Source organism: Pseudorca crassidens, chromosome 13 (assembly GCF_039906515.1).
Source record: "Pseudorca crassidens isolate mPseCra1 chromosome 13, mPseCra1.hap1, whole genome shotgun sequence".
Classification (NCBI taxonomy): domain Eukaryota; kingdom Metazoa; phylum Chordata; class Mammalia; order Artiodactyla; family Delphinidae; genus Pseudorca; species Pseudorca crassidens.
Genome location: NC_090308.1, coordinates 86,345,014 through 86,372,500, shown reverse-complemented (window position 1 = coordinate 86,372,500; position 27,487 = coordinate 86,345,014). Strand labels below are relative to the sequence as shown.

At 32.9% G+C, this 27,487-nt stretch overlaps 1 protein-coding gene across 2 annotated transcripts in view; it reads right to left on the bottom strand.

Moving 5' to 3' along the window:
• Nucleotides 1–27,487, bottom strand: part of EYS (eyes shut homolog) — a 1,666,475-nt gene that overhangs the window by 1,479,339 nt on the left and 159,649 nt on the right. For both annotated transcript variants that reach the window (XM_067702876.1, XM_067702877.1), the window contains exons 9-10: nt 23,632–23,892; nt 8,232–8,241 (exon numbers count right to left, since the gene is read on the bottom strand). In XM_067702876.1, coding sequence (XP_067558977.1) covers nt 8,232–8,241; nt 23,632–23,892 — 271 coding nt within the window. The remainder of the gene's footprint in view (nt 1–8,231; nt 8,242–23,631; nt 23,893–27,487) is intronic.

Below are 27,487 nucleotides of genomic sequence, written 5' to 3'. Positions count from 1 at the left end.
GGATACGTGGGCAGCACTCCAGCTCTGCCTCATGTAGAGAGTGATGGGCTGCTCACATCATCTCGCTGTGACTGTTGATCATAGATATAGTTAACGTGGTGGATGGCAGATTTCTACTGATTAATCAGTTCCAAAGATCTACCTGCAGATCCCTGAATATTTGCTCTACTTTACCACACAGAGGTCTGTGTGTCTGTTCTTTCACCTCTCTGAGCCATCTCTTCCTTCTTATTTCATTGTTTCTAAGGCTTATCGACATTTCAAGACCTCACCAAAATGTCACTTCCTTCATAATGCTTTCATTCCTCTCTCTCATTAAAAATTGTCTTTGTTTAAACTCCATTAATATAATATCACTGCCTCTCATGGCAGTGATAATATATTAATTTGTTGATTATTTATTTTCATATTTTACCTGTTTGATTTATTATAGTTTTTCTAAAGTGCATAATACATGCTTAAGAGCATTATGCCACACAATACTCACTATGGTTTCCTTAATGCAATATATGCTCTAAGTATACTTTTAGAACAATAAATAAAAAATGCCCCAAAGGACCCAAGGACAAAATGTAAGGAAAGAAAAAGTCGAAGCAGGACTTCTATCAAAATATTTTCCTATAAGGACCATTAGAAAATGGTCACTACCTTTACTCCACCAAGTCATTTGTTCTTTCCAAATATTATATTTCTATTTACTTTCTCTTATCTAATATCTGAGAGGTTTTACTTAATCTAGGTCTTCGAGTTACTGAGTACTACAATCATTCTTGGGAGTTACTTTACTTGGAGACCTTTGCACTTCACTGAGCCTTAAAAAATGTAGAACTACATTTCAAAATGCATTAAGATTATTTTAAGAACAGAAAATCTTACCTATATCATTCAGGTTCTGTTAGATTATATTGTACATTGCCTTTTGCTATATTGTGGAATCAAAAAAATGAAGTTCAGCTAATGGTTATTTTCAGTTTCTGTATTTTGATAAGAGATATATATTTGTTATTTTTAAAGTTTCTGCATTTTGAAAAGCTATAGATAGATATAGATATAATTTTTGCATGTAATCAAGATATTTTCTAGCTGAGCACAAAAATAACAAAAAAAGACAGACCATATCCATGTGTGTTCCTGTGTTCACCATTCTTCTGTAACTGAATGCTAAGGTAGCAAATATCCAGAATACTCTAAAATGATATTTTATGTATAATAAAAGTCTGACATGTTAGCTTTAAAGTAATATCAACTCAATTATGGTTTTCATGGTGCTTAACAAAAGGTTTTTCTTGCAGACTGTTGTATTTAATACTCATATGATAATGAAAAAGATAAAACACATATTATTTATCTAAAATATTTATCTGTAAAGAAATATAGAGAAAGGTTATTTGTCCCAAATCAAACTGTTATAAGTTTTAAAGGCATGATTTGAGTCTAAGATTTTTTTATTCTAATCTGTGTGTACCGCATTCTTTCTCCAATAAGTGTAATGTCAAAATTTTTCCATTTTCAAAATTTTAATGCTTTTATTTCTTTAGCTCTGTTAAATAGTTAATCTGACATACTAATATAATAGAGTTGTTTTAGCAGTATACAAAATGTTTCCTGTTTCCTGGCTATGAAGCACTCCATAGCCCCTTCTGAACAACATTATTTTGAGGAATTCTCTTCCAATAGAACATGATTTGTTGAGACATCAGAGACATGTTCTCCCATGGCCAGTGGATTAAGCTCTTCTGTCAGAGATTTCCTCCCAAGAGTCTGATTCTGATAAGGTACAAAGAAAGGGTAGACTGCCCCTTTCCTGAAACCCATCTTGTGTCCAGTACCTGGATCTCTGTACCTGGCTCAGTTCTAAATAGTGTTCAGGAGTTTTTCCCAAGCCTTTCTGTAAGTTCTGATAGCTTATTATATCTTTCCCATAACTTACCTGTTCTTAAATTATCCAGGGGAATTTGTATTACTTGCAACTGAAGAATTCTAGTATTATTGATCATCATCAACTTATTCATAATTATTTTTGCCAATACATTACATATCAGACAATGTCAAGCACATACTTAATAATCAAATGTAATGATTAGGAAATGAATTACTGAATTATTGAATAATGAATGCACTATTGAATGTAATGTATTCTCCAATTAAAAGTGGGGTCATATATAACATTCAGTGATCTATCTCAAACCAGAAATGCATTAACTCATTCACTTAGAAAATGACATGTTGTTACTTGTTAGTGAGAGCTCAAATGTACAAGATGTAATTACCATTTGGGAAAGGCAAGAGTGGTTTTGAATTCTATAGATAGTTCTATACTGAATACAAATGTCTATGTGTTACTTTTTCAGAGTTAGATAAAATGCCAAACTCCAAATCTATTTAAGGGTATACAATGCATGCTGGAGAGGCACTATTTAGATTCATTAAAGTAAATGTAGCTATATATTTTTAGGTTTTTAAGTTTATTTTATTAAAACAGAGGAGATTGTTTTAAAGGAATATATTTAACATGCTTTCAATGTCATTTTCATTAAAACATCAAACTGTCTACTCACTGAAGAGGACATTAGAATGGGGAAAGTCTACGAATATGGAGACCAAATAGGAAGTTATGGAACTGATCCATATTTAACCATACTAATTAGCACCACTGTCTCCTCACTCATCAGTTTTGTTGACAAGACCCCTTAACTATCTCTTTAATGTGTTCACTTCTACCACATTAATCCAAAATATTTGGTATCTCGTCTGAACTATTAGAATAGTCCCTGACTTGTTTCTCAACTTCCAATCTTGCCACTCACTAATGCATCCCTTGTACTTGCAGACGAAGGAATCATTTTTGAACAAATATGGTTAGATCAATTCCTTATTTTCGTCTTTCAATGATTTACCTTCCTATCCTTAATATAGCCTCTCAGAACATGCAGGCTATTTTTAAATTTAAATAATACCTTTAAAATTTTAAAGAGACTCCCATATAAAGAGGATAATTAGGTGGTTGTACCTACTGAGTAACTGTCCATAATCATGGCATACTCATGAATCCATTTCCTCCTTCATCAATATTATATTATTCTAAATCCATTTTATAACTCTAAGGTCTATTATAAAACGAAAAGGAATGGTAAATAATGAAAGCACATACAAAGTAGATAATTTAGTTTTGTAATGGGTGAGAAAGCAACTTTTAAACATTGTAATGATTCAGAAATTAAATATGGAGAGTGTTGCTCATATGCATGAAAATATCTGATAAAAAACAGAACTCCTTCATAAGGCAAAGATATGAATAAATGTTAATTAATAAATGCTTCTCCTATCAAACACTGAAGTTACCTCATGTCTCCAAATCCACAGCTATATTTGAACGCAAATTGTTTTCACTACTTTTAAACAGGTAAAGAATAAACATATTTTTTTAAACTAGCCAGACTCTTGGTGTACATAGACATTCTCTTAGAAGTAAATAAGCCCCAAAGTTTAGAAAATAAATGGACCTCAACATATAAGTACTTCATTGTCTCCTTAAACATTTTAAAATTGCAAATTTGATGAGAGCTTTTGGTTATTTTATTTTGAAGAATATTTCACTTTTATTAGTGAAATCAATGAAAAATAGCAGATACTTAAAGTGACCTAAGTTTTAGAAATATCTAGTCTATAATTTGTTTATAAGTTATAGTTTATTCCAATTATTATCAATGTACTTTATAAACTTTATAGATTTCCTTTATTTATGTCATTAAGGGGTTTATTTTTCCTTCACTCATACATAATATGTCTTTCATTGTATTTGAAGGTATTATTCTGTTAGCACTGAGAAGCTATCCAATAGACTCTTTGCCATAATTTTGCCCATTATTGATAATGTAAAGAGAATTCATAATATTCTCACATTAGCATTCTAAAACAAAAGACTTTGGTATTAAAAAAAATTACTACATTAGCATAGGTGTCCATATAAATTTCTTTTATTTCTGAAATAATATATTTATTACCTTATTATTATTTATAAGCAACAATATATCACTCCCTTAATATTCAATGCAATACAGATTGCATTACATTTTACACTCTAAGGATTCATAAAGGACTGAAAAATTAAGTAGCTTGCTTCATTCACATTTTAAATCTACAGAAATAAAATAAGAATAAAATAATTTTACTTTATTTATACTAACAGATTGCATAAACTATTTAAATCTACGTTAGTAGTAGCATGCATTCAAAGAAAGAAGTGAACATGTGAAAAATTACCCAGTAAATTATTTCCTATTTAAGCTTCGTATGATACTAGTTTAAAATACAAAGTTTTTGACATTACATTTTATAATTTTATATCTATTTACCTTGATATAATCACAGAAACATAGATCATACGTGTAACAATGTGGAATTAAGCCCTATTTCTTTTTTTTAACAAGTTTTGCTTCTTCCGGAAATTTTCTGCACATGCCTCAGCAGGCATTACTGCAAGCTTGGATTTTTGGGAGCACTTATGATCTTGAAGTGCCGATTTGGAAGCATGGCCTACTTGTGCTTTATGTGAGACTATAAAAGCTCAAATTTTAAATTATTATTAAATAAATATTTACCATAAATATTTAATCTTATTCTTTCTACATTTTCTACATTATAATAATTTTCCAAAGAAAGATAATAATTATAGGTGGGGAAAATGGCTAATTAGATAAAAATGAAAGGATGCTATGAGAGCATCCTTGCCCAAACTTGGCAAAATAATTGATTAGCCATAACCATAGTACAATATCTATAGGAGAGGTATGCAGCCATCAAAGTAGTGTTTACCAATGAGACTTCATCCCAGACAGAATAAGTCATAATTTTTCTGGATACAGCACAGGATACATTTCTAACAATCCCCTTTGGTACCTATCATGTATCCAGCTGAATTCTGATCCAGGATAAGTATTTGAGGATCTAAATACCCAAACCCTAAGATCAAAACAATAAAACAAAAAGACACTTTCTACAAATTATGGAATATTTTTAATTGTGTTATCCAAACTCTTCATGAAAGAAGGAATGAATGGTTTCTCTGTCAAATCCTTAACCCTTCAAAAAAGACCATGACATTGAAATTAACCTAATAGAAAAAGCACTCCCTATCACACACACACACACACACACATCCACACACACACTCACACACACACAGAGAATACATTGTTATGCCTTATTATACACAGGATATTGGCTAATATAATAAGATCTTACATTCAGGAATGATACCTTACATATTTCATAAACTGAAAGTCTTGTCTATAACTTGTAAGTTTAAGGGATAGTTAATAAATTATAATTTTTGAAACAAATACCTATGAAAGTACCTACTGGTGTTAGGAATAATCATGAAAAAATCTTTGCAAATATATGTGTGAAATAGATTGAAAATATGTAACTGACATTGATTCCTTAACATGTTTGAGTCTGTTCCTACCAAATTATCAAACAGATAACATTTTCTAGGTAAATCATGGTTTTGGATTAGATTGCATAATAAAAATAATGGATTATTCTCAGATTTGGAAAAGATTGTGAACATTATGTATTTAAATATTCTTCTTAGGGTAAGAAAACATCTAACATTTATGCTATTTATGCATAATTTATATCCTCTGATTTCCCCTACTCGTCTAAAATTTATTTGAGAAAGCTTATACTAAAAGACTAATACAAAATAGTCATGGAAAAGGATAGGAGGTAATCACAGGAGCAAAGATCTGAAGATAAGGAGAAGTGTGGGAAGGTTATAAAAGCACAGAACCTGAGTTACGGCAGTTATTGACACTGGAAACAAAACATCTCACACTCAACATCCTGGAACTAAATCAAACTGGGATTTTGTGGGCGTTATATCATGCTCATTATTTAGAAAGAGGTAGAACATCATTTTATCTGGAGAGAGAGAAGTTAGTTGCTAGACATTTCTATAGCTTAGCATGTAGAATTTTCAAAGTCAGTTTTTAAAAAGATGTTAAAATCTTTTTATAAAATTTTATTTTATATTTATAACATTCTATTAATGGTCAGATTTATTTCTTATAAAACTTTAAAAAACTGAATCAAATTGATAACTTTATTACAGTTCTGGCTTCAGAATTTATAATCACTTACCTTATTCTTCATATTACAAATATTTTAACAGTTTAAAAAGTTTAACAATTACAAAATGTGAAGGCAAATAGCATCTCCAAGTAAGCCTGTTGATCATTATTCAGACTGTCATCACCCTGCTCATCCTGCCCTGACTCCATAAGCTGTGTGTCAGCATCAGCTCTGAAAGAAGGCAACCAGATTCTACTCAATAATCCAGATGCAGTCTCTAGTCAACCTTTGAACATACTTCCTGCATTTTATAATCCCCCACATGATGTGTTCCACTTCCCAGAGTACCTTGCTCTTTAGGTATTTGCACATGACTCAGCTCTACAAGGTAGGTGTCCCAGTGAGACCTAGATTCAGAAGTCAGTAACCTGAGGAGGAAAATGAATGAGATGGATGCAATCTCCAAGCAAGCACCAGGCAGACATGTGTGTTTCTATAATTTGCAACAAGCACTGACAGAACTCGTGGCATGCAGGCCTGATTATTTATTACAGGTTTGGTGTTTTTTGAGTTTCTCGTAGGTCAGCCAGCATACATCTGGTCTTCATGAGACTACGTGCTATACCTTATTATTGTTTAATAAAATCTCCTTTCCTGCATCCAAGCTTCCTGATGGGCATATGTTCCTATCAGATTACAGTACAATGATTACCAGCCATGATCAGGATGCTCTGCTAAAAATAAATTCCCCCCCACCCACCCCCATGGTTTCCCAGGTGGCACAGTGGTTAAGAATCCACCTGCCAAAGCAGGGGACACAGGTTTGATCCTTGGTCAGGAAGATCCCACATGCCGCAGAGCAACTAAGCCCATGAGCCACACAACTACTGAGCCCTCACGCCTAGAGCCCGTGCTAGGCAACAAGAGAAGCCACCGCAATGAGAAGCCCGCGCACCACAAGGAAGAGTAGCCCCCACTCACTGCAACTAGAGAAAGCTCACGCACAGCAACAAAGACCCAATACAGCCAAAAATAAATAAATAAAATTTTAGAAAAATAAAAATAAATCCCCCATCTTACGTGCAAGTGTTTATGTTGGGCTGCATAAACCTCAATCTAACGCATATGCTGGATTGGGCAGCTCACATCAATATGCAACATTTATTTATCCATAAAATTAGTTCTTCTTGTACAGCTATACTCTTTCATGTCAAGATGGTTTGGATACTGACTCTAGTTTTTTTATCAATGAAGGTTAATTTCACATTTGTTCAATATGACATGAAGGCACAATATATTAATGTATTCTCCACACAGGTTCATACTCACTGCAGCTCTCCAGACTTGTCAGCCTCCTTAATCCTTACAATTAATATCTTTATATATCTATATCTATGTCTATAACTCTCCCATTGGTTTTGTTTCTCTGGGGAATCCTAATGCATATTTTGGTACTGAAAGTGGTTCTAGAGGAACAGAATTTTAAAGATGAATTTTTAAAAATTTGTTCTGAGGTATCTGAAATTATCTCTCTAATCAAGATTTAAAAATGCCGATGACTTTATTTTCAGTAGTAAAGAGAGCACAGAGAGTCCATGATGGGATCTGGCACCGAAGATAAGCAAACTATCACTTGGATATTCCTAATCAATCATGTATAAGAAGCAAGGATATGGGGGACTGTGAATACAGTACTTCCAAACATTTTGCTCAAATGAATGAATATAATGAGGTTGTTCCTAATTGTTGCTGGACAAAGTGGGGAAAGAAGAGGATGAGATTCAGGATTCAAATTCTCAGATCAAGTTCTACATAAATGACCTGAAAACATCTACATGTGCCCTGAAGGAGACCCTTATGTCTTGTCACCACAGGGCTAAGACTGCTGAAAATCAAATACAGAATCTCGTCCTGTGACCAGCAGAATTACAGTACAAGTTGAACTCCCAGTATGAACATGAAGGCCATGATGGGAAGGAATGGGATGCTGAAAGGGGGATGAGGATGTGTGGGAAGACCCTGAGGAAGCTGGGAACACAGAGTCCCTAAATCCTAATGACTCTTCTTTCCCAGGGGAAGAGACTTCTCTGCTCCAAGTAGGAGAGTCTTCTTTTCCCTCAGTGTGGGGACTCTCCACTCCTTCTGAGGGAATTAACTCTGCATTGTCTGAGGAAATAGTAACGGTTTCCTGAGAGAGTTGTCACCGATGACAATGCTGATTCTCTTCAGAACCTACCCCCTCCACCCCTCTTCACTTCTGGGCCTATAACTAGACTCTAGTCACAGCAGGCCCTAAAGGTGAGGTGGCAAGGGTGACCTACTATACTCCAAAAGAAGTACTTGAGTTTTCTAATTTACACAGAGAGAAATCCAGGGAATATATGTGGGAGGGACATTGAGGTTGTGGGATAATGGCAGAAGAAATATTACATGGGGATCAGGCCAAATGTATTGATATGGGCTCACTAAGCAGAAATTTTGCCTTTCATGCTACAGCTGGGGAGATAGAAAGGGCTCTAGCAGTGTGTTTGGCTGCCTGCTGAAACATGGACTCCCAAAACGGGGGCCCACAGTGAGTGAGTTGGAATGCCTCACCTGCCTTGGTTTAATGTAGAGGGAAGTATTTGAAGGCTTAGGGAGATTGGAATGTGAAAGAGGATTTGTCATTTAAGACCTGCTTATTTACCATGGGAGGGTCCAGAGGATATACCTTTGCCATGATAGTGAGAAATAAATTTGTGATGGGGTTCCTGGCATCCTTGAAGACCTTCTCTGCAAGCTACACCTAATTGGGGAATTGTAGTTACTAAGGTGAGAAATCTAAATACAGTGAAAGTAATTAGAGTTCAGGGTGACAGGGGTCAAGTGGTGAAACTCAATCACCAAAGACAAGGTGGTCATGTTTGTCATGATGGCAAGAAGTCAAAGCAGCAGTCAGAATTGTCTGCTTCCTACAGACCTATGGCACTGGCTAGTTGATCATGGTGTTCCTGGAACTGAAATAGAGGGGAAGCCTCATAGATTCTTGCTTGATCTGTATAAACAAAATGTTCTAGGTCAAGTGGACAAAAGTCTAAGTGTCCTAATTAGCATTTGGTAAATCATGGTTGTAACTGGGGCCTATAGACCTTACGAGACATGGTCCCTGCTTACCTCAAGATTGTTGTGCTTGAGGCTCTCTCTGCCTAAAAGTTTCTTCCTCTTACTCTTCACATAGTTACCTCCATCACTGTTTCTAGATCTCTGCTCACCTGTCACTCCTTAGAGTTCTCCCTTATCAATTAATCTAAATAGCTACCACCCACCACCTCACTCCCCTCCTGCCACTGGACTGTTTTCCTTCACAGCACAGTGACACAGGCATTAGACTAGACCTTCCCTTTTTTGTTGTTTTTTGTAGTCTCCCCCAGTAAACGTTTAGCTCCCTGAAGGCAGACTCTCTCTTTGTTTATCTGTGATTCCCCTAATCACTTTCCCCAAAATACTACCATGTCTAAAAAAATAGTATGCATAATAATTGATTATCTACTAATAATTATCTATTGGATGAGTGAGTGAATAAATGAATGAATGAAGTATATAAATACTCATCAATAATGCTTTAAATGGTTCCTGTATCAATGTTAAAATCAAAATAAATTCTTTTTTTTTAAATGCAGAAATAATTTACATTTCTCCATTTATGTGACATCTTGATTATTTACAGTTTATCATAGATTTTATAAAAAGAGAATGTTTATTCTCTTACTAATATGAATTCAATTTTGTGATTTTGGTGTTCAATAACTTGAGGAGTAGAGGATTCTTCAGACCATCTCATTTTCTTAGATGGAAAGCTGTGGCCTCTCCCGTTACGGAGCACAGACTCCGGACGCGCAGGCTCAGCGGCCATGGCTCACGGGCCTAGCTGCTCTGCGGCATGTGGGATCTTCCCGGACCGGGGCAGGAACCCGTGTCCCCTGCATCGGCAGGCAGACCTACCGTAGAGAGAATGTGTGGATTGAGAGCAAATGGCACTGGGCAGTGTCTTCCTCTGAATGCCCACAGCAGGGAAACTGAGAGAAATCCAGTCATAAACAAATAATACTGCTTGGTTTGTCCTATAACTTAGTATTTCTAATATCATGGTATTCAGGTAACTTAAAAAATACTTAAACTACATGTCTAGGTAAAATTTTCCAATAAGTTATTTTATCAATACCAAAATTAAATGAAGTTAAGTAAAATTAAATGTATCAAATTGAATAATCATTTTGATATGTCTAAAGGAAGGAAAAATCATATTTTTTCAATAAAACAAAAATAAGATATATATTACATGTGACCAAATTTATAAGTATTTCTATGTGTAACTTTAACATTTTATTTTGATCAATTGATTAGAAAATGGGAAACTTTTGTATCAGGAATTAGTTAATTTTCATTTTATAAACATCCTGTAATTTCTGGGGCTGAATCAGATAATGCAATTTATTGATTGTTGGCCTTATTTTTATAGTTAAGTGGCTTGAAATGGAGACTTTCTCAAACTATTTTCATGAAGTTTAGCTTATTTTCTCAAAATGTCATTCATTTTACAAGTAAAGTGCGTTTAAACTCAGTGGTGTGTTATTTGGCATTGTCCACAGTTTGACCTCTTAATACTGATACTTTTGGTCTCTTACAACTTTTAAAATTTGAGCTACTCAAGCAAACGAAGTAGCCTGCTGTGAATCCCTGCTATTCTTTTTAGACAATTCTGAGCTTATACAATTAGGTCTTAGGTATACTATGATATTTAGTAACTGCCTACAAGTGACAGAATGAAGAAAAATCAGTAAAATGGGGTTTCCCTGGTGTCGCAGTTGTTGAGAGTCCGCCTGCCGATGCAGGGGACACGGGTTCGTGCCCCGGTCTGGGAGGATCCCACATGCCGCGGAGCGGCTGGGCCCGTGAGCCATGGCCGCTGAGCCTGCGCGTCCGGAGCCTGTGCTCCGCAACGGGAGAAGCCACAACATTGAGAGCCCGAAATCAGTAAAATGATAAGAACTTTCTCTAAGAAGTGATGTAAAACTGAATTTTAAAATATAAATTATTTTAGAAAAGCTGAGAATATGTCATATAAATATATAAATTTTGCTTTGTTATTTTTGCTTTAGAATAAAAAGGCATATACTCAGTGATGCATAGATTAATAGGATATTTTATCCTAAATCTATTCCTAAGTAATATCTAAAATTTGTAACTATTATTTACAATTTAAAACAATAAATTCGAATAAATGTGCTGTATCTTTTTTCTTACTTACAAATTTGTTACAATTGTTGGTGTTGAAATTATAGTGCTCTATCCATCTATACAGGAGCTAGCTATGGAGTCAACACTTGACACAAATGGATACGTTGCTTTTGAACAATTTTATGACTTTTGTAACCTGTTGAAATATCAAATACAACTGGTAATTATATATCCCATTGGGGGCGGGGGAATAGTAAAATGCATTTATTCAGATACTCAATGAGACAAAAGACGGAAAATGTAAGTGCTCTTCCTGCTATTACCATGTCAATCAGAAATATATGGAGAAAACAGCCACAAATTAAGTGAAAATCCAGATGCCAGAAGCATAAAGCATTTTACTTGGCCTCCGCATAGTGAAGTTTAAAGTATACACATTGACATAAATAAGCTTAAGATACATATTATTGTTTTCAGTGAAAGAATGCTACCTTTTATCATGAAAAAATTTTAAAATACCCAAGAAAATGGAGATAATCACTACTTCTCATCGACGCTAAGTATTCAGAGCAATATGCCTCATTACTAGAGCCTGCAAACTCACCCAGGAAGCAAGTATCAAACTGTGTTAAATACAATAACTGCATGACACTCATTTCACTGCTGTGTACAGATAGATCCATACACACCATCTGCTTACATTTAAACACATATAAAGGTAACATAAATGTTTTCTATCAAAAATCTAACTTATTTAATAAAGGTGATTGTTTTAATAATGAATATGTTTTCTTTATTCCCTTCAACAATATCGCAATCTAGTCAATTCCACCAGTCTGTGAAGAAAATCATTCCTGACATGAGTACATTCAGCTTGTGAAGACAGTCTTGAAATTGTTACTTTTGAACATAAATATTTCTCTTTTTATATAATCGATAGCATATTTTCTATAATAATGACTAATTTGCTATTAACTGCACCAAAAATGTAAAGCAAATAAAAGTTGTTTCCAGAAAAAATAATGAATAAGTATTCCTTGGGAAAATTCAAATTTTACATTTAAAATTTATACTTTTAAATGTGATACTGACCCCCCAGGGCAGTTGCATGTAGACTCATTGATACATTCTTCACATAAACTTCCATTTTGACTTGGTGGTTTGTCCCAGTACTTGGTTTTAACTGCTCATTTTTCAGGTTACGTAACAAAAACCCAAAGAATACAAAGTTGGTATATGCCGATAAGGCAGAAGTATTTAAATACACAAACACTAAGTTTTGTCATCTTAATGATTTTGTGTATTACTGGACATGGTTTATTATAAAATGCATGGTTTCAAAATAACTCATGTCTGTTAATATATTACACTTTCAAGTACCCAAAGTGATACTGACCTTTCTTTCTCTTCTATTCTCAAAAACTTAAAAATTAAATTGTAATATATATTACAATTTTCCTTGTCTTTGCCTATGTAAAAGTATAACCTCAGCACTATTTGTTAATCTATTTTATTTTTCTGTCAAAAGTCAATAGATGTTGTACTTCTTGTTCTTTTTGGCACTGAACTTTGAAGAGAACAAGTCTTATTCTATAGTAATCTTTATTTTTATTTTTTTAAAAATATTTTAAGCTCAAGATAGTGAATTAAATACATTAATATTGGTCTCACAATTTCAAATTATAATTTTAAATGTCTTATACAACTTAAAAATTGACATATATATTTTAACTTCTATTATAATTCTTTAGCATTTGTTTTGGTTTTATTTAGTAATCCATGTTAGCAGTTTGTTGACTCTCCTTTTTAATAACCTCTCATTTTTACTATTGCCTTTATGTTTAGTAAAACTCTTCCATATTTATTCTTCACATCACAATTTTGACTTTTATACTCATTCTACTAATTGCTTCTAATGGAGATTTTATTTCTTCTCCTGTATTAATCTTTAGCTGTATTATTCTCATATGTTATTCAGATGACTATTCTTACTTTGCTCTCAGTCTTCATAACTTTTTTCATAGTGTACTGTATATTCTTTTTTTAAGAGAAAAAAACAATTGTGTCAAACTAGCTTCTTTAATTTCTAGCAGATCTTGTACAAAAGTATACTTTCCTACTGCAATATTATGAAGTTTTCTTCCTCTATGTTGCAAAATTTTATGGGCCTCATATTGACATTTATGTGAATTAATATAAGAAAAATCCTAAACAATCTTAATAGTTGCCTACAAAATAGTAGGTTAATTCTGTTTTTTATCTTCTTGCTATTTCCTTGGCCACTATTGGAACTTACCTGAAGGTTTTTACCTGATAGACAATAATACAATGTTTTGTGCCCATTTAGTGCACCGATACTTCAAGAAGAATGGAGACATACCTGGAGTCATTGATATTCTCTGCTCTCAAATAATACACAGCATGTTTCCTATGTGGATGTGAGCTCTGTCTGTGCCTCAGGCAAAGTTCATATTGTGGGCTGTGCCTCATGCAGCCATACACTTCATGAAGGATAATGACTGATAGATAAAATGCATGTTCTCAAAGAGAAACTGAGCCAAATTTCATGTTTTTCAATCTGTTAAAAACAGCTTATGGAAATCCTGGCTTCTGCCGTTTCATTTTCAGTAATATGCTCTGTTTTCTCTTACATTAATGAAGATACTATACTTCCCTTGGAATTGATTTAAAAAGCCAGCAGCTCTCTATTAAGTAGACTTCAATAGGGAATAACATATTGAAAACTAAATTTTTATCATGTGTGCTCATAACTCTATTAAAATTGATAAAGTTAGAGACTCTTATAATTAGCATCATCAATGATATAAGAGCCCATCTATGCTTCTTTGAAGATACCTAGACTTACAAATATAGCTAGCTTTAATTATGCCAATATAACTTCATTCATCATTCATATTCAGTGTAGAAATAAGAAAGCCATAACTACTCAATAGTTTTACATGTATAATTAATCTGTGACCTTATTTTATTTGATACCTTGTGCCAAGCTAAATAAATATATAAGAGAAGAACAAACCTGACTTCATACTGGATCTATTCCTTTGGCTCTAACCTTTGTGCTCTCTTGCCTCTGCTTAGTTATGCTGGCTCCGAACCTTTGTAAAAGAATGTTGCCTTTAGCCTAAAATATAAAGTAGCCCATTCTCAAGGCTCTGTGTCCCAGGATTGATTTTTTTAAATTAAAAATATATATATTTATTTATTTTTAAAAATTTATTTTACTTACTTATTTTTGGCTGCTTTGGGTCTTTGTGCCAGGATTGATTTTTAAAGGTATAACATTTTCAATTCATATACAGATAAAAAATTTCAGAACAGAGAATAACGTTTGTCTGGTTGGAGGTTTACAGGAACATCATTACCAGACCTACATGGACAGCTGAAAGAACAAAGGATTATCACATCCCCTGGTGGGTGGGAGGTCTGGCTGGCACCAAGAAGTTGGCAACAACCAGCCACACTCCCTCCCTTTTTAGTATAAAAGAAGCCTGAATTCTAACTCGGGGAAGATTCTAATTCTAATTCTAATTGAATTCTAATTCTAACTTTGGGACACTAATCCACCATCTTCTAAGTCTGCTGGCTTTCTGAATAGTCTCTATTCTTTGCCCCAAACAACTCATCTCTCAATTTATTGGCTTGGTGTGCAGTGAGCAGTACAAGTGTGGACTCAGTAACAAGTACATTTATGGAAGCATAAATAGATAGGTTGGTAGGTGGATGGATGAATGATAAATAGATAATACATTATTTTGTTAGAGCACATTTAAAAATGCCTAACAGGGCTTCCCTGGTGGTGCAGTGGTTAAGAATCCACCCGCTAATGCGGCGGACATGGGTTCGAGTCCTGATCCAGGAAGATCCCACATGCCATGGAGCAACTAAGCCCGTGCGCCACAACTACTGAGCCTATGCTCTACAGCCTGCAAGCCACAACTACTGAAGCCCGCCTGCATTGAGCCTAAGCTCAGCAACAAGAGAAGCCACCACAATGAGAAGCCTGTGTAACTGCAATGAAGAGTAGTCCCCTCTCGCCACAACTAGAGAAAGCCTGTGCGCAGCAATGAAGACCTAATGCAGCCAAAATTAAATAAATAAATATATTTATTTTTAAAAATGCTTAATATTGACAGATTGTTTATGAAGCAATAAATGTGGATTATTCTGTAGTTTATCATAATATATTTTAATAATTCACCTTTCTTTGTGTAGCATTCATACTGGAGGTGTTCTATTCCTAATTAAATGAAAATGCAGTGAAATATTATTTTGAAAAGCAGGTTAAACTTTTATTTTCTCTTTCTTTAAAATGTGTGTACTCACTGTCAGCATTTGATGTTTTCTGGGTGTGTCTTAGGTCTGGGCAAATTGGAATAACTTCTCTATGCCATATCTTCTGATGTGACACAGAAGATATGTCAACCTTTATTTTTCTGTTTAAAGATCTCACTAACATTAATGTACTCCCTTGAAAGAAAAGTATTTCAAAATAATTTTTGAAACTCAACATTCCTATAAAAACACTAAAACTAATGGTTGTTTGAAAAGTTATTATAGACCTTCAGGTCTATAAATATAAATAAATATAAAATATACATTATTTTATATTTGATAAATATAAAATATATATTAAATTTAAAACAACAAAAGGACAAATTGGAAGATTGGATATACTGTCTGTGTCATTTTCTAATAAATTATTTTTGGCCTGAATCTCTGAAATATGACCCTGCAATCATTTCATTGTTATTTTTACTGAATAGTTGTCCATCTTTTAAAATAGAATTTAAATTAAAAAACATCAGTTTCTTATTCATGAGACCAGCTCAGGATTACCTTTAAATTGTAGTCAAATAACAGAATATAGAGAAGTCACATCATTTTCCAAGGAATACAAAAACAAAATATTTTTTCCTCTGTTAAATTTCTGGCTGCTGTTTTATAATACTTCTTAGATTTAATCAGCATTTCTGAAGCTTGTGCAGATTAGAAATCTCTTAAGAACTGCCCTGACAGCAAGAAAAGCCCTGTTATCTTCTATTCATAAAAATGATTATTTTGGAGAGGCACTTTCCTTCAGTAGCTTTGGAAGCTTGTTTATATAATGTAACAACAGAATACGATTTTCAGAGAAATTAGAAAACTACAAAAATATAAAGAAATTATGCAGTATCTACCCATATGGAAATTAATAAATAAAAGGAAATTCCCTAAATACACATATTCAGAATATTACTGGATAATCAAGTTGGATATGAGTGCAGAAGTAACTTGGTACCTGATGGAAAGATAATGTAATTTGAGAACTACATCATTTAATGTATAATGATATGCAGAAAAAAAAAAGAAATAAACAGGAACAAAAACTCCCCAGATATGGCTGGAACTTACAGATTATTTATCAATATTTTGGATGGTGACCAAATTGTCATCACTGGCTGCTTTGGCTTCTATCCATCCTGAGGCTGCCTGGATAAAAACAAATGCTTCCTGGGATAGCAAAGCAACCAGGTAGTGAAATCGAAATTCTGAGCCACCTCAAATATTCTTCCTCACCACTTCCTCACTATGCCTGTTGATATTATAAGCACAGAAAATATCAAGTTAGAAAGTATCAAAGTATTATAAACACAGAAATATCATTTTTCTAACTGTAACAATGTCATTTTGATACCTAAATCTGTATAAAAATATACATGTTTATCTCAACCTCTGTTCTCATTTACTCTCATTTGGTGTTTGCTCAGTTGCTAAATAATGGAAATTATTGTACTCTAGTCATGTATCACACTTTCATATTAACAATGAGGACCTGTGGATTATCTCAATCTCTGCCAATTATAGACTTCTTGCTGTCACTTGCTGTTTCTTATTTATGGGTACCTTGCCTTTCACAGGGCCTTTTAAATCTCGGTTTCACCCCATTCATCCTTCGGGGCTCAGCTCAGATAATATGTTCTCTAATCTCACAGGCAAAATTATTGACTACCCCCCAAGACAGAGTCTTCACTGAATTAAAAAAAAAAGTTTCTATTTATTTTAAATTAAAAATTAGGACTCAGAAACCCATGGAAATATACATATATTTTCAAATTTTTAAAATTAATTTTTATTGGAGTATAGTTGCTTTACAATGTTGTGTTAGTTTCTACTGAACAGCGAAATGAATCAGCTATACATGTACATATATACTCTCTTTTTTGGATTTCCTTCAATATTGATAAAAAACTATGTTATCGATGTACTTAAGATTCATTGAAATGAAAACAAACAAAAAAAAATCTTACCTAACAAGTACTAATAATTCTTTCTTTCAAAGAACTAAAAGTGCTTTGAATGAAGAGAAAAGAAAAATACCAAAAATAAATTATCAATAACATGTTACCTATTTATGTTGGGTAGTTTCATATTGAAATTGGGAAACAGTTTTAAATTCTTTGTGATCTTGGGCTTTTTGATATTTAAATAGGGTCTGTAGTTTTGTGTTATATTTGTTTGTTTGGATGGCTGCTGCTTTGTTAACTGGTTTGTTGCTGGTTTTTAAATTCACTGGGAAAATGAAAGGTAATGAAATTAAATAAAGCCTGGAAGAGTTAAAAGAGTCTTATATTCTAGTAATATTACCGCATCCTGTTAATGTGCTGGATTTCTCTTGGAAAGCTCAAGATCCCTTCAATATTTCATAACAGTAATGTGAGCAAGTAGACAAAGGGAAATAGAATGCCAACCTATATAATGGAAAAATTGAAAAATACGTAAGGTGCTATATAGAGATTACTGTCTCTGATTGAAACAGGACCAAAAACTATTTTTCCTTCAGCTACTTTGGCCCAGAGTGGGTGATGTTCATGCTTATATTTTTATGCCATTTTCTTTCGAATACTCCACGGTATACAAAAGAAGTCAACATAAATGGTATATATATATCAATACAAATATCTCATGTGTAAGATGAATATATTGGGTCATTTCTCTTGGGAAGTTAATTTGCATTGCGTCTGATGAAAAGCTGTTCATCCTCCTTATTACAAGACGGTTATTTTAAAACACTTTGATATAAATGTTTGACCTTTGAGAATCAAGTTCTTTTGGAGGAAATCCCAGATGTGCATACAATTAGAAGCAATGTTGAATATCTAGTGTTGCCAGGTCACTAATTAAATTCCTGAACATAACTTTTTTCTTCCTGAAATACAACATTTAGTAAATTATTTTATAATTATGCAAACATTGTTTGCATAATCTATACATTGTTTTGTATAGATTTTGCATTTTAATGAGTTAGGGAAAATCACAATTTAAAATGAAATCAGAACTTGAAAGAAAATTCTGGAGCTAAAGAGCTGTCATCCAGTCATAATAACACAGGCTACTTTCACTGAGGCTGCAATTTCTTTGTCATTTTAAAAGTCACATATTTTCTGTTTAATTATGCTTTTTTTGTCTTTTTTGGAAGAAGTTTCAATATAAATCCGCAAAGGACAGATAAGAATCTTCCAGAGTGAAGAATATCTGTCTTTTTTCCATAGCATTTTCTTTATTATTACCTCTCAAATATGTTTCTATTGCTCTTATTGGGTTAGATCAGGCTTCAGGAAACAAAAGTCCAAGGATCAATGTAAGCATAACTATTATTCCCCTATTATTAATAGGACTAAATATGTATTAATTGCTAAATGAGAATAAATTGTTATGGGAGAATAATTATCTTAAAATATTTGAAGTTTTGGATTTGTTAAATATTTTGACCCATCCCCATTTTTTCTGCTTTTTAGAACATAATCAGTATACAGAAGCCTCAAACTTAAAATATGATGGAATTCTATAAGTAGAGACCTGGAGTGAATGGCTCAAATTGTGGCATAAATTGTGTGAATCATTTGATACCTCAGCTGTCTGAGCCTTTTTCTTAATTCTCTGTGACACGATATGTTTTATAAAATAAAAAATAGGAATATAGGAACTGATAAACAGGAGTCAAAGATATTATAGGGTTAGCAATATCATAGGAAGGATAGATAAATAGACTTACAGATGATAGATACATACATATACATATATGTGTTTGTGTATATATATATATATATATATATATATATATGCTCAATATAGCAATATAGCCATACAGAGACATACATCTTTAAATACATTACTGTAAAGATATTTAACTTGTAGTTACAGTTCCTTCTTTCATTTAACTCATTTGCTTATCCCTTACCATAAAACATCTTTTAAATATAAAGGTGAACTAAAAATACATTCAGACAAATAGAAAATGGAGAATTCATCCCAGAAGAAAAGCTGAAAATGATATTCTAAATAGTAATTATCATATGTTTGGTAAAAAGGAATCTGTTGGAAGCTTGGAGATATAGGAAAGTAATAAAATAAATAAAATGGCACAATGTGGATAAGTATAGATAAGTATTGAGTGTGTAAAATTATAATAATAATGTCTTGAATAGTTTTAAATATATGCAGAACAACATATACAAAATATGTAGATATCTAGAGAAGGTTAGATATGGTTCAAATATTTAAGGTCTGTGTATGGTCTGGAATGTGGTACAAGTACTGATTTTTATTAAAATATGGTAAGGTAATTAAAAATTTATAACCCATAAGGTAAGCGTGTAAAGAGTAGTGAAGGTGTGTGTAAATATATATTAATATGGGGAAATGGAATGACAAAGTATGTAAACCCATTTATATTTACGTGTAAGTTTACACCTATGAAGAAATATAGGAGAATCATTCCATCAAAGACACACGGGAGTCCGAATTACAAACTGAAACATTTTTGTTCTTGAATACTACTTCCAAATATTTGGATTTATTACATCTGAAATGGCACCTAAAAATCCTTTTCTGAAAAACTCCTAGGATTAGTCTTATCCCAAACCTAAATCACAGAAAAAGAAATTTTAAAGAATATTCACAGACAATATACATTATGTCTAAATATCCAAGTATTATTCTTATAAGAACTGTGATATGCTAAGCCAATGATAACAGATAAGTCATATGAATCCAACACTCCTTACTTTTGTCCTGAATACATGGACTACTAACAAACTACAACACTGTTTCTGCTTGACTGTAGGGATTTTTCTTAGCTCCTTTCCCTTCAGACCCCCAGTAGCTACTTGTAATCCCCTACAGTTGGGAAAATTGTAAAAAGATGATTTAACTTCTCTATATACTTCCAAATAAAAGAAAAAATATACCAAATAGCAATTATCGATGACCCTGTTCTGTGTTAATGATGCAGTGACTGGAAATTAATAACCAAACAATAAACAAAATTGCCAAGTAACTCAGAAAGTATAACTTAAAATGCCATATTGACTGATGGATGAAATTGGAAATCAAACCTTAAATAACAGTCTACTTAGAAAACACTGCAAAAAAATTGCATATCAAATTTCTAGAGTACAAGCAAACAATACCCCGAGTAAAATCTCTAGCCTCCAATTTTGCATTACCAAATAACAAAGAAAATTTGATAATTTGTAAATTACCTAAAGGTTAACAAAGAAATAAAAAGTAAAGAAAGTGAAGAGCAAGACATTGGAAAGTTTAGTACAGCTAGAGAAAGGAATTCTATAATTAAATGTACATAGTATTAAATTAAAAAAACAGAAAAAACTTGACAATTGTTAAATATATGAATAATTTCCTTGAAAATAAAAATAATTGTATAAACTCTATTTTAATTAGAAAGAAAACACACATACATATAAAAATCAGAATAAAATTAAGAAATAAACATTAATTCAGATAAAATTATTATTTAAATGCCAGTGATTTTAATAATTATCTCAAGTCATGTAAATTAGTAATTTGACTCAGTAAAGCCCTGGAAAGTGTAAGAAGTTTAGAGAATAACTAACCTTTCTAAGAGTAATAAGCAGAAATATTTATTTTGTTGATTGGTTGGTAAACCCTAAGGAACTTTTTCATCCTTTCTAACCAGTTTATTTTAAATATTTCAGAGTACAAAGTAAGAAGAGTTTTCCACGTCTTTGTGTAAAATAAGCACAAAACTGTAACACTGAAAACAAATTTTCTAGAAACACACATAAACTTTTAGGGGGTGATGGTGGTAATGGGACAAAAATGACTGGTTCATGGTAGATGAAGCACAAAGCAAAAGAGTAAGCATGATCATGAAATGTCCTTCGGAAGTAAAGCACAAGCAACTGACAAAAGTTTTTAACTAAATATTTTAAAAATAAATAAATATAAACACACATAAAAGTCCATTAGTGTATGTCTATACAAAAGTATTTAAAAATTATAAAAGTAAATAAAAGCAAATGTTACTCTATCAAATGGCTATTGTGCCATATTATTACTTCCCCCTTTATTTCTATTTAAAATGTTTTAAATTGGAAATGGAAAGATTCCACCTTGTTTATTATCTACTTAATATCAAGCCAACACCATGTGGCATGGAGACACAAAGTCTCATGAAATTCAGGAACAAGAAGATGACCACTTTTACCACTAGCATTGTACTTGATCCTAGAAATTTGACCAAACAGTACTATAAAACCAATTAAGTAAATTTTTAAAATCTACCCTTATTCGCAGATAATACTATTATCTCCCTGGAAAGAGATAAGTGAAACTGTATTTATAAGAACTGTGATTAAGTAAAGACACATGTCCCAGAAGAAACAAATAATAATAATGAAAAGCCTGTAAAAAGTATTCCAAATATAATTTCAAATTTTAAATACTCAAAATTTTTTATTACTCCACGAAATCAAAATCAAAATCAGATACAACTTTGTGTTTCAGATTGGAAAAACAATCAGATGGGTATGGAATGTTTTTATTCCCAGCTGGGAAGTAAGTCATATGAATTATTTTTAGTATATACCAATGGTAAGTACTATATAATGTGTGGTTTAACTATATGAAGAATGTGTATATAATATATATTGAATGATCATATAATGGATAACTGTAATATTCAGTCTTGAAATATAAAATAATAGATTGCTCATTGATAGTGTGTATACACATACATATGTATATATACATATATACACAAATAATTAAAATACCAAATTACATTTTCTCTTAGTAGTGGTATTAGAAGAGTTAAGTTTCATTCTGTATTCTATTTTATGTATAATTGCTGATTAACATTGTATTTTCACTGAATTCTCAAAGATACCCTATGTGATAAAAACAGATGAATATATGTATATGTTTTTTCTAAGTCAGATACAACTATTTCAACAGCACTAGCACATTTTATGCTATCTTATTTTTACTAAAAACATGTTTGAAATGTGAAATGTGAAGTAATGGGAGAAACTTTATAGCAAGCTTACCAGAATTTGTGCACTCAAATATATTTTCATCCTTAAAAAGCTAATCTGGATGGCCATACGTTTATTCCAATGATATCATCATTTCCGTTTTTAGAACTTATCTTTTTAAATTTCCGCCAAAAGCTTCAGCATATTACTTTAAATATTGAATAGGGAAAATATTTTTTTCATGTTAAGATGGAAGTCCAAATAACTTCTAGAGTTGGGTCTGCTTAATAAAATGGGATATTATACTGCATGACAATTTTTTCATTATTTTATTTAAAGTTAGGTGTGATTTAAAAGTGACAGTTATGTTTTCTTCCTGTATTGTCTCCATATTGATTTTTATAAGGCAATTATAATAAATAAGTTTTGAAATTATTATGAACATCACTTCAATGTAAGACCAAGCATAAAATCTCAAATAACATAAATTTTAATGCTTAATCTCTGATATTTTTGTATCAAAAGCTGCCTTTTTACTATGTAGCCCCGGTGAAATTTGTCCTCTATGATTTTACAAAGAATATAGTATGGTTGTGATTTTATGTTTTTATTTTTTAGTCTTATTAATGTGAGGGCATTAAACTAACCTCAAAAATACTGAAACAAAATTTTGCTTTTAAATTAGGAAAAATTTGGCACTCAGTTTGCTTAGGCAGCCAAACAGTAGGTTGAAGGGTGTACTGAAGCTGTTTAGGCACTATTATTGGGAGGTTATGGTTGCCTATTTTCTCTTCAGACCTTTGACATATACATTATATTCTTAGTGGTGCAGCCTGGCCTTAGCATCTTTATTTGCATGAGCCAGAGCTGTGTAGTCAGCGGTGTAATTGCCCAAAGAAGCAATCCTATTATTCCAAGGGAAGATATTTTTACTTTGCCAAATGAGAAAGCAAGCTACAACTGATCATTAGACACATTTGAGATATGTTAAATAAATGTATTAACCGCCTTATCCACTAGACAATTTGATTTCAAGAAATACTTGCCTGTAAATCCTGGGAAACATTTGCCAAAGAAATAGCCATATAAATGTATACCTGTTGCTCCATTTTTGCAGGGCGCAGATTTACAATCTTCAGTTTCTATTTCACAGATGTGTCTTTCACATCTTTGCAGAGAGCTACAACTGCAGGTGTGCAAATGGGTCAGGCAGAGGCCTAGCACTGATGTGCTCTGGTTTCCTAAGCAGTCATCAACATTGAGTATACCGACTCTAAACATGTGACCAAGAAAACAGCTGCATCTGAAAAGCAAAAAACCCAATTAGTCATATAATTTAACACGTTTAAATGATTATCGCATATTTACTTAAATCCACAGGATGTGGACATATTAAAGAAGGTTGTGTGTTGTACTTTTAAAATATTCTTGTAGGAAGTGTCCATTCTTGGCAAAATTTAATTTTGGTTATCGTGCAGAATGATGCTTGAAAAGAACTTTGGCAACAAACAGATCTAGACTCAAATACGGGTCCTGCCACTTAACTGCTATGTGACCTGCTGAGGTGAAATGACGGTGCGTGTGTGTCAGGATTTTTGCGAAAATGCACTGGAAATTTCTCTAGTGTGAATGCCTGAAAATTATGACAATTTTTGATAGTAGTATAAGTGCCTGACATTACGATTACCAAGGCCTTCATTTCAAAGACATTCATCTGAAATAAACACACTGCCAGCTACACAAGTACATAAAAAACCAAGCCAAGCCCCCAACCCCATGAAATTTCCCATTTTAGAAAGCCCTGTTTGACCTTGATAAATAACCTTTTGTGGGGACCCTGCTTTTCCCTTCTTGCTCTTTAATTCCCACGTTCATGTTTTAAATTCACTAATAGGATGAACACTGAAACCACTAGGCATCCCACCCTGGACCCCAGTAAAAGCAGAACCCCAGGTCTTCTGTGTCTCTTTACCTGAGCTGTGACTTTGCTGTGTGGTCCAGGAGTGCCATCTACCCTCCTCCACAAACTATGGTAATAAAACTTGTTTGTCAAAGTTCTCTGATGGTTATTGCTGAGGTGCATCTTACAATCATGATAAGAACCACAAGGGCCAGTCTGGTGGCCACATGGGTTCCAGTTGGGGAAATGTCTGTGAGGGCTGCCACAGGTAGTGCAGGCCAGGTGAGGGCCCCGGGCATTCCTGGACAATGGCATCACTATTGATAGGCTGATCCAGCATAAAACAAGTTTGAAATATTTCATCTCATGCCTAAAACTAATGGGATTTTAATTAATACTAGGTTCTATTGATAGTATTCATTCATAAGTATATGTTTGCATTGTCTATGTGATTGGCATTGACCTAAATGAGGTAATGCTGATGTGAACAAATTTCTGGCTTTATCTCAAGGAAGGCACCCTCTGCTTACCCTAATATTTATAACTCTAATAGGTTTTATTGCAAATGCTTTAGTATCTCAGTTTTTTAGTTGCCTATAGTGTACATTCTCTGAAGGCAGGAACAATAGCTGTCTTATTCCCTCTGAATTCTTATCACCAGTATATATGCTAGTATATGCCAGTTCCTAGCACAGAGAGAAGGACCCAAGAAACCTTGTTCAATGTGTAATGATTGAATAAATAAATGAGGTGCTGGAAAGACACTCAGAGTTTTCAGGGGGTGGGGAAGGTGATAAGTAGATTATTACAATATCTCTGAGGTTGGATTAAGTACAAATATTCTGGGAATTATTAAGAGAGGAAATTAACCTATCTTACATGATGGGATGATGAGGCAGGAGGAGAGTTGTTGTATAGTGTGTGTGTGTGTGTGTGTGTGTGTGTGCGTGTGCGTGTGTGTGTGTGTTTACTATTACACATAATGGATTATTCAAACTCAATTTTTCACTGAATGCAATTATTCTTTAAAGATATAGATGAAGGGCTTCCCTGGTGGCGCAGTGGTTGAGAGTCCGCCTGCCAATGCAGGGTACACGGGTTCGTGCCCCGGTCTGGGGGGATCCCACGTGCCGCGGAGCGGCTGGGCCCGTGAGCCGTGGCCGCTGAGCCTGCGCAGCCAGAGCCTTTAAGAGCTATATTGGAATTTTTAAATATCTATCTATATTTCTTGAGTACATGAATGCAATTCATTGAGTCATTTTAAATTTTTTAAGTATAGATTTCAATGATGTTGAAAATCCTGATGAGACTTTAATAGCATGCACACAAAATTAATTCCTATGGTAATTTCAATTTAGCCAATATTTTCTAGTAGTTTTTAATGTGGTTTTCTCTATTTCAAGATAATTGTGAAATATAGTCTGTGTTTCTTGTAAATTATTGAAAATATCTATAGGTTTAATGGTGAGAGCCAGATTAGCTATTAACAAAGGAGGAAGGTTTTTCTGAAGTTAGAGAGATAGTGGTTTTTAACTTGTATTTTCTTCATTTCATATACACACATCTTTTGAGTACTTCAATTATTTATTAAGTGTATTGAACAAATATTCTTGGGTCTTCTTTATATGCTAGGTATCACCTTAGGTAATGTGGATTATGAGATGCCATTTTAATGATTATAACTTATATAATATACCACATTTATTCCTTTGGATATTGCATATACGTACATATAAGTCATAAGAAAAAGAAAGCATAAGGCGAGAAAGATACCTAAAAAATGCTGAAAATTTTTGGTCTAATTTTTTTGATTTTCAAATATCCCTTGCCAACTATTCAAAGGACACTTAAAATAATCATATAAACATGATAATGAGTTGAGAAGAACAATGTCAAATCACTCTGTTATTATTAATGAAAATTAACCTACTGAACCTAAGTCATTACACTCATAAAAGTATATGATGGTAGGTGTTTGGGGCCATCAAGAGTGTCAAAATTCAGTTAGTTTAAACCTTTCTTCTTGTCATTGTAAAAAACTTGGCCATTTGATGCAGTTTGCCAAGGATCACTGAGATTGTTAATGGCAGGCCGTATAGTGAATGGTTTGATATATTCAATGCACCAGGCTTGGCTCTAATTTTTCTTCTCTAACTTATTTTATAAATGATTTTCTCTTTTATATATAATTATAATAAATATATAAATTATATATATATAACTTTATAAATAATTTTTATTTATAAATAATTTTCTTATCTGTAAAATCATCAGTACTAGATCTACTTCATAGAGGAGGATGAAGTATATTAATTACTGGGCAGGTTACTCTGTCACCAGCTATATCAAATGTGCTTATGTTTACCTGAAATAAAGTTATAGAACACAATTACTCCCCTTCAATGACCTCTCACTTGCCACCCCCTATGACTCTGTAAAAAAAAAAAAAAAAAAAAAATTCTAGGTAAACTCTAAACTGTCACATGGCATATAAGTCTGTCTATATCATGCCTGGTTTAATCACATTTTATAGATTAATTATTAATAATGCTCATTCACTTTGAAAGGACAAAGGAACACATTAGTTGAAAGTCTGTATGTTGAAAGTATGGTCTCAGTATTAAATATTGTCATTTAATAGTTTTATTCACCATTTAGGTTTTTAATAGAAAAATAATCTAGAAATAGAAGACATTAAATATATTACTTTATGTATTACTCTGAGTCCTAAGATTATGGTCTATATGTCTTATATACAGCAGATGCTCCATTAATATTGTTTTACTATGTAATCATAAAACGTATCTTAAAATTGGGTGAGGCTCAAGAGAAAGGTCATCTTAAAAGTTCTGAATAAATAGCTTCAAAAAGTTCATAGTCTTAGAAGATAATTTGAAAAGCAATGCAAAAAAGGTTAGACATATAAAAAGCTATCTAGATATTATGGACTAAAATAAAAATATGGCCCGGGTAGCACAGAATCATCTAACATGCATAA